Genomic DNA, 9109 nt, shown 5'->3' on the forward strand with positions numbered 1-9109 from the left:
AAGGTGATGTCATCTTTCCTCTCTGAAACTTCAGTGTAGCCTGGTATCTGATACAGAACTGACTTTGAATCATCTGATTTATAACTGAGGATAAATGAATGAATAAATGTGAAGTTGCAGATGGCCCCCTAGTGATCTGAATAGGCTGCTAGGGGAGGAGTATATGGTATCCCCACTTACCACTTGTACTGACTGTGGGCTCCTGTTAGAATCAATAGGCAACTATTTCTTTTCTTTTTCTTTCTGTCTTTTTTTGAGACAGAGTCTCACTCTGTCACCCAGGCTGGAGTACAGTGGTGCAATCTGGGCTCACTGCAACCTCTGTCTTCCGGGTTCAAGCAACTCTCATGCCTCAGCCTCCCAAATAGCTGGGATTACAGGTGTGCACCACCACGCCTAGCTAATTTTGTATTTTAGTGGAGACGGGGATTCACTATGTTGGCCAGGCTGGTCTCAAACTCCTGGGCTCAAGTGATCCGTCCGCCTCAGCCTCCCAAAATGTTGGGATTATAGGCATGAGCCACCACGCCTGGCCAGCAATTATTTCTTTATTGAAGACTTATGTGCAAGGCACAAAGGGAGCTCCAGGACTGAGATATTTTTTACTATACCTTCTCTATCTTCTTGTACCCCCAAAATAGCTTCCAGGGCACTTCTATTTGTTTTTGTAGAAAGACTGGCAATTAGAGATAGAAAAGTGAAATAAATGGGAAGAGTACTACTCAGGGCTGTCACATCTACATCTGTGTTTTTGCAGTGCCAGTTTGCATTTTCTAAGTGAGTTACTTCTATGCATCTTCACAGCAGCCAATACTGTAGTGCCTTGCATATATTATATGTTCAATGAGTACTTGTCAATTGATTTTGTACATGCATGTGACAGTATAAATATATTATGAAAAATGAGGAGGCCAGGCAATGAAAGAGTCAGGATTTCTTCCCAAAAAAAAAAAAAAAAAAAAAACAAAAAACACACACACACAGTGGTGGAGTTTGGCATAAAGTTCAAATGCTCCTGCACCCTGCCCTGCAGTATCTCTAACCAGGGGACTCTGATAAGGAAGCTGAAGGCTGATATTACCTTTGCCCCTCACTGCAACTGAACACATTTCTTAGTTTTAGGTGGCCCCACTGGCTAACTTGCTGTGGAGTTTTCAAGAGCATAGAATCATCCTTTTCACTATTAAAAGAAGATGCTGTTTAATCTGAGGATCCTGTTGAACAATGCAGCTTTTAGAAATGGTCACAACTTCGTGGTTCGAAATTTTCGGTAAGTGATGGTCAGAGATTTGGGTTTGATTTAGGAATCATGGTGATGCATAAAATTATATTCTGCAGTAAGGCCTTTTACTGCAGAGTGTAGTGCCACACTCTGCTTTACTCTTATCTGAGACAGCTGCCTCTAATTCCAGAGGAACTTTCATTTCTCAGTCCTTCTGTAATCAGATTTCACTGCGTGCTGTAGGGGAAGCCACCCATGGAAGGTATAACAGACTAAACGTTCTTGACATCTTTCCTTTGTGTACATTCTAAACAAGCAAGTGGCTGAAGGAAATTAGGGGAAGTAATTTACACAGGGCCTTCAGCTTGTATTTGGGCTTGCTAGAAAACAATATATCACTCTGAGGTGTTGAGACTAATCCATTCCTTTGAAAAAACAGACTCCAAGTAGCAACTAATAAATACTGACAAAGCTGCTGCAAAGAAGTTTTATATGTGATGGGGATAATGACATTTTTAAATAAAATGCAAGTTTGAAAACCATCCCTGAAATTCTTGCTGGCGTGTGTAAAGCAGACTGTCTCCAATGAATTCATTATAAAAGTTTACATCCTGCTTACAACCATTGCGCATGTGGTTGAAGATGGCATGGTGTGTCGGTGGGGAAGGGAAAGGGGAAGGGAACAGGGGACATGAGTTAGCTGGGTAAACAAGGCCATCAGGTGGAGACATCACTACCAGAAAGCTTCTAGAACAGTTTCACGTTAATAATGAAATAGAATTTCTTCAGAGCCTCTTTATAACCTAAAGCAACCTCCCTGACTTCCTTAAGGAAGAAGCTTTTGGTCTGAAGTTTTCTTTTATTATTAGGAAGTGGACCTGTGATAGTGGCCCTGGGCATCCCTTCTCTGGACCAGCTGACAGTTCTAGGTTCTCTGGACTCCACCATTAGCACTACTTCTTTAGTGAATATAAGGCTCTCAGAAGTCAGAATGATACTGTAAATAATATTGTAAATTAAGTCCATAATATTAGACCTACTTGAGACCTCAGAACCATGAAATAATGCCCTCTCTTATTTTATTTTGGGAGGAATTGTGATTTGTATTTCTTAGACAGCTCAAATATTCAATTGAAATTGTTTCACTTCTCTTGTTTTAAGTATAAGGTAAAAAAAAAAGCCCAGAATGATTATGGAGTTTACCAATTAGTGCCAGAGTTAGATCAGATAACAACCTGGGGAAAAGTCTAAAGAACCAGGTTCAAGGCCTAGCACCACCCTTGCTGGCTATATGGCCTTGAACAAGTCACTAAACTTTTCTGCAATGTTGTTTCACCTATAAAATGGAAAAAAGGATAATACCTGTTCTACCTACATTACAGGGTAGTTCAATCATTCATTCAACAAATATTAATTGAACATCTACTTTGTGCCATGCCCTATCAAGGAGTTGGAGATACAGTGGTAAATTACGTAAAAACATACTTCACTCCAGCTACATGAGTTCACAGTCTAGTGATAATCAGTGAGATAATGTATATGAAACCTAAAAAGTGACAGACCAATGTTCATTATTTATTTTAGTATTCCATTACACTGAGTTACATCAGATAAAAGAGATGATGAAATTTTATTCTATAGTTTTTAACAAGGAATCATCACTGAGTTGAAAACACCCAACTGAATGAATAACCAAAGCCTGGAACTTAAACTTATACTGTTCTTTGACAATTATAGTGATAATTGATTTTTAAAATAATATATTATGGATTAAATTTTGCAAGTAAACCTCTTCAAAAATAAGCTGGACTTTTTTTTTTTTTTTTGTATTTACTAAATACTACTGTCTATATCCAGTAGCCACACTACGTTTCCGGAAAATCCTGGTGGCTATTCTCACAGTGTGCATGGGGGCTGGCACAACAATGTATGGCTTAAATCCCCAATCCAAACTTTCTATTTGAGAAAGTGTGAAAGGCCTCGGGAGTCACCCTGTTGGTTAGAAACTCTAATAGCGTGAATCTCTATGAAAATGAGCTAATGCTTGACATGGTTTCCACCATGCATTCTCACGTGCAGGCATATGGTATTCTTCTTTCCTAGCTGGTATTGGTTAGTTGCACTTACCTGTCAGCTAGATAAATTCAGAGGTTTGCTCATCTCACACCAAGACCTACAAACCCTTTGACAAAGCCCTCAAACAACAGAAAAAAAACGCCCTGTCAACTCTGCTCTTGTTATCTGTATTCTTTTACTTTCGTGATTTCAGCCTTTCACAGGGATTCAAGTTATTTTTTTCGTCCCACAATTCTCGTTGGGAAAGGGGTGGAGGGCCCCTTATTATTGTCAACATATCACGTGCAGTTTACTACTCGCCAGAGGAATTAGGAAATATGTGGTTAGAGTTTGATAGTGCCACAGAAATTAGGAATCGCGTTTTGGAATGTGAGGCAGTCATTATCGCATGGACATGATAAAAACAATAGCTTAAATGAGGCTGAACCATCCACAACAGCCCCTGGATCAATCACTTTTAGTCAGTTAAATTTTTTTTTAACAAATCGATAGGATCAGAACCGGGCAAGACTGATTTGAAAACACCCAATTCCACCAGGCCTTTCCATGTCGATAAACAAAGGCTCTAAAGCCTTGCAACGCGCTGTGTCGTTTGGGTAATAGGCGAGGTGTCCTGTGATCTGTTGCCCTACTTTAGGGGAACCGATTTAGGCTTTTTAGACCCACCTAAAAAAAAAAACAAAATCTCTTTATCAGCAAAGACTAATTTGTAGTGAAGTGCGTTCATTTCCTCTCACCAAATAGAAATTTCTTCAGAGAATATTTAAGCTAAGCCACCCATTCTGTGGGGAGGTTATGGATTGGAGCCAGAGGTGATGGAGTTCTCATGTACTTTCATTCCAAGACCTCCGTACTAAGGGATTCATAATCCATCATGTTCCCCCGGTCTCTCACACATGCATCAATACACACGTTGGACATCCAGGACAACGTGCATTATAGAGACATTCATGTTCTCGCATAGAGGAGAGGAAAACAGGTGCACTTTGATTATTTCCACGAATGTCAAAACTTAAAACGATGCCTTTTAAACAATATCACTTCAGCTGGGGCGCAGTGGCTTACGCCTGTAACTCCCACACTCTTGGGAGGTCAGGGTGGAGTGGATCACTGAGGTCAGGATGTTCGAGACCGTCTTGGCCAGCATGGCGAAACCTGTCTCTAATACAAATACACACGCACACACACACAGCACGAAAAGCGTGGGGCCTGGTGGCATGCACCTGTAGTCCCAGCGTAGGCTCAGGAAGTTGGAAACAGAAGAATCGCTTGAACCTGGGGGCAGAGGTTGCAGTGAGCGGGAGATCGCCGAGCCAATGCAATCCAGCCTGGGTGACAAATAAGGACTCTGTCTCAAAAAAAAAAAAAAAACTACTTCACTTCGAAAATCATATACGAGATGGGCCAAAAAGTTGAACGAGGTCATGATGTTTTCCTGTGGCCAACAGTGGAATTTGTTTCCTAGTTTATTTTTAGTAATTTAGTAATTTAACTTAGATAAAATAAGCCACTGATTTTTGACAGTTTCAGGTTTCCAGACCTTTAATAGTAGGTCTGCAGAAAGTTAGCCTTTATCTGAATTCTTGAATTTTCAGATAAGGAGAAGTTTCACAATTTTAGACTATTAATGATCTAAGGTATCTTAGAAACGACTAGTCATTCAGTGATCAATAATAATGTTGTAGAAAAAACTGAGTTCTTGCCACACGACCAGGAAAGGTTAGACTCACAGACACTTTGAATGGTGAGGGGGAGCGGAATTTATTGGGTGAAAAGGAAAAAACTCAGCAAAGCCAGAGGGGTTCCTGTTAATAGGCCCCCATCTCACAGACTGAATGCCAGGTTACCACACAGGAGCAGGAGAGGCCCGGCTCCTCCCACCTCCAAACGGTGCAGTGTGAACTTCCCCAAGGCCCCACCCTGTCCTCCCAGTGTGAAGGTGGGCATTATTCAGAAAGAATCAGTCGGGGGAGTGAGGGGAAAGGGCGGGTCTCATCCAGGACAGGCAGTTCTGTTTTTCAGCCTACAGGTTGTTTTAGGCTTGAACGTGGGGTTTCGCTGGGGCTGCGGGGTCGGGGCCCTTGGTTGCCTCCTGTCTCTATCAATAATTTATATCACATATGGGTATGTGGCAACGGTGAGGAGGGTTTCAAGTAAACTTTTATTAATACATTATTATTGTTATTGTTAATAAGAATAAATTTGGAAATAATTGGTGAGTTTTTTTTCACATCAGTGGGATCACTGCAAGGTTTTTTTGTGTGTGTGAAAATACAGCTCCTTTCTCTTGCATGCCTTCTAATATGCCTTTCTGAGAAGGAAAGAAAGGGATGTAATTAAAATTAGGCCACTGAAAATTCACGTGGCTCCAGTTTATAAACTTCATGAGTGTGGGGGAAGACATAGACAAAGAGAATCCCTGATTTCGTTCACTTTCTTAAATTTTCAGATGAAGAATTGAAGGTCAAGATGGCAAATAACCTTCCCGAGGCCATTGTTTATTCCTAAGTCTGGGCTGAACTAGGACTACAATTCAAATATTTAAAGGCACTGCTCTTTTCATTTCACTGCTTGTATTACTTTGATCCCTTCAAATTGATCAAGTTGGCCAATCTACCCTTTTGCCTAATATCCTTTTTTAGGTACAGTCAGAATATCTCAGTAAAGAAAAAAAAGCATACATAAGAAAACATGCCTTAGCTCTTGCATTAATGCAAGGTTAAAGAAACATAAAAATCTCAGCCATAAGGCCCATTGGCCCCTTCTTACATCTCCAGAAGTTAAAGTCTTTATCTCAAATTGTCCATGGGGATCAGAGTATCATTTAACACCGAATTTTTTCCTACTCTGGCAAAATCAGTTTCTGACTGACCACATTGTACTCAAATCAAGCACTTTCTCTTCCAATAAAATACAATTATACCAGGGAATACGTCCAAGTATCTCCCACCCCCTAGTTTACCAGAGCTGGAAAATGCAGACACTAGCAGTGAAAGGCTTCATTCTGCCAGTAGTGAATACTCTTCCATTTTGTAGCTAGGAAGATATTTGGGTAAAGTTAATAGAAGGATCTCTTATTACCTTGGCTTAGCTTCTTAGCATTCAGTGATTTGGGGTTAAAAAATCTCTGTAATTATTTTAAAGGAATAAAATGAATATAAGGAACTAGTATTGCCTTTTTCAAGGGTTCTGGCTCTGACCAGACTGCAGTGACAGTTTTGATGGAATATTTGTACGTGCTTCTCATTGTTTGCCACAACATTGTATCCTCCCTCTTATGTGCAGGCTGAAGAATAATAATGTGGTTTATGTCTGGTGTATCAAGGAGATTTCTTGTTTACTCTGATTTACTTCTTGTATACTTTGGTACAAGAAAAGCAAGCATTTTACAGGAGACTCGAATAATGCATTTGGCCCTGGTTCTGGTGCTTGTGAACCAGAGCAGGCTGCCTCCTATTGAAGAATGAGGTCTCTAGGGGAACTTAATAGCCACTGATGCCAGCAGTCTTACCTGGCTACTTCAAGCTTGGCTTTTTCACTCAAAGCAAGAAAATGCTTGATACAGACCAAAAAAAAAAAAAAAAAAAGGAGGCGTGTGTCAGAACTGTCTTAATGTGGTACAATTGTGGAACTCTTCTAATTTTATGTAGCTTAGGAAAGAGGTGTGGCAACTCCATTTTGGAGCCAAGGGGAGGTCTATGAGGAGAGAGTAAACAGGATAGGAATTTAAACTGGGACCATTGTATTTGCTTTCCTTCCAGTGATAAATTGTCCTGGTTAGTTTTGATATCTATGAAAACAGCTCTTTTCCCAAGCTAACATTTCCTGCCCCATCTCCTGGATGGAATTGAGAAAAGTGGTGACTACTCTAATGATTTTTCAGTGGTATAAACAGCATAACCTCCCCTCACTAAGCTGTGGTGGAATTTTTTTTTTTCTTTTTTTTGAGATGAAGTCTTGCTCTGTCGCCCAGGTTGGAGTGCAATGGTGCGATCTCAGCTCACCGCAACCTTCGCCTCCCGAGTTCAAGTGATTCTCCCGCCTCAGCCTCCCGAGTAGCTGGGGTTACAGGCCCCTGCCACCACGCCCGGCTAATTTTTATACTTTTAGTAGAGACGGGGTTTCATCATATTGGTCAGGCTGGTCTCAAACTCCTGCCATCAGGTGATCCACCCGCCTCAGCCTCCCAAAGTGCTGGTATTACAGGCAGGAGCCACCACGCCCGGCTGAAGTGATGTTTTTAAAAGGCGTTCATTTTAAGTTTTGACATTGTGAATAATCAAAGTGCACTGTTTTCTCTCCTCTGCACCTGGCCTATGTCTTTTCTTATCATCAGAACTTGGTCAGGATGTTGAAAATCCATCATGACAAATCTTTCAATATTCATCCCAGAAATCTGCTAGGAATTAATTCTTTCTTTCTATTTTTTTTTTTTTTTTTTTTTTGAGATGGAGTTTCGCTCTTGTCGCCCAGGCTAGAGTGCAATGGCGCGATCTCAGCTTACTGCAACCTCTGCCTCCCAGGTTCCTGCCCCAGCCTCCCAAGGAGCAGCTGGGATTACAGGTACCTGCCACCACGTCCGGCTAATTTTTGTATTTTTAGTAGAGATGGGGTTTCACCATGTTGGCCAGGCTGGTCTAGAACTCCTGACCTCAAGTGATTCGCCCGCCTCGGCCTCCCAAATTGGGATTACAGGTGTGAGCCACCACGCCTGGCCTGAATTCTTTCTTATACAAATAGATTTACTTTTGCCCTGAAGACCTACTATCATTTATTCATTTCCTTAAGAAATATTTATTGAATGCTTACTATGTTCCAAGCACTGTACTAAGCACTGGGTATATATTAGTGAATAAAACAGGAAAGGTCTCTGCTATTTGTGGATCATATGTAATCCAGTGAGAAGAGTAAAAGTAAGCAATAAATAAACACATAAATGTATGTTAAAATTGTGATAAGTATTACAAACAAAATGAAAGTAAAGTGAAGACTACTTAGACAGTAGAGTCAGGAAAGGAATCTCTTAGGAGGTGATATTTAAGCTTACAGCCTGAGAATGAGAAGGAGCCAGCTTTGAGAACTGGGGAGAGAGTGTTCTGGACAGAGGGAATGGTATATCAGAGTCCTGTGATGGGAAAACTTTTGGAGTACAGGCAGCCCTTCCTTTGCAAGATTCCAACGTGAACAAATTTCAATTACCACAATTTAGTTAATAACACTAGGCCACTACGAACACAGTTCAAATTTCAGTCAACATGGCATATTAATTATAAGTAATTCATAAAGCAAAAACTTCATTGCTAACTCTTCAGTCCACAAATCACCATGTAAATAACACATACACAGCACATCATGATCAGTGACCAATTACATCACTTCTTTTAAAGTCTGTTGGTGATTGGTCACTGTGCATCTGTCATACAGTTTGCATACAGACAGCAAAGAGTATAGCTGTGCTGCCTCCTTTTCTCCCAGTGACAAACCCATGGACATTTTACAAAAATGGATAATGACAGTGCAGTATGAAAGTGCAGCAGAGAAATAAAAAGTGACTTTGGGAAGCTGAGGTGGGCGGATCACCTGAGGTCAGGAGTTCAAGACCAGCCTGGTCAACATGACAAAACCCCATCTCTACTAAAAAATACAAAAACTAGCTGAGCGTGGTGGCAGACGTCTGTAATCCAACTGCTTGGGAGGCTTAGGCAGGAGAATCGCTTGAACCCAGGAGACAGAGGTTGTGGTGAGCTGAGATTGCTCCACTGCGCTCCAGCCTGGGCGACAGAGTGAGACTCCGTTAAAAAAAAAAAAAAA

General features: G+C 41.0%; 1 protein-coding gene across 1 annotated transcript in view; it reads left to right on the top strand.

Moving 5' to 3' along the window:
* The first annotated feature begins 1033 nt into the window (after positions 1-1033).
* The window catches only part of OTC (ornithine transcarbamylase), a 69430-nt gene continuing 61354 nt past the window's right edge, over positions 1034-9109 (top strand). Inside the window, exon 1 of the mRNA XM_017854957.1 lies at positions 1034-1273. Within this exon, the coding sequence (XP_017710446.1) occupies positions 1194-1273 (80 nt within the window). The 5' untranslated portion in view covers positions 1034-1193. The remainder of the gene's footprint in view (positions 1274-9109) is intronic.

This window comes from Rhinopithecus bieti, unplaced genomic scaffold, assembly GCF_001698545.2.
Source record: "Rhinopithecus bieti isolate Rb0 unplaced genomic scaffold, ASM169854v2 scaffold_40017, whole genome shotgun sequence".
In the NCBI taxonomy this organism is placed as follows: Eukaryota; Metazoa; Chordata; class Mammalia; order Primates; family Cercopithecidae; genus Rhinopithecus; species Rhinopithecus bieti.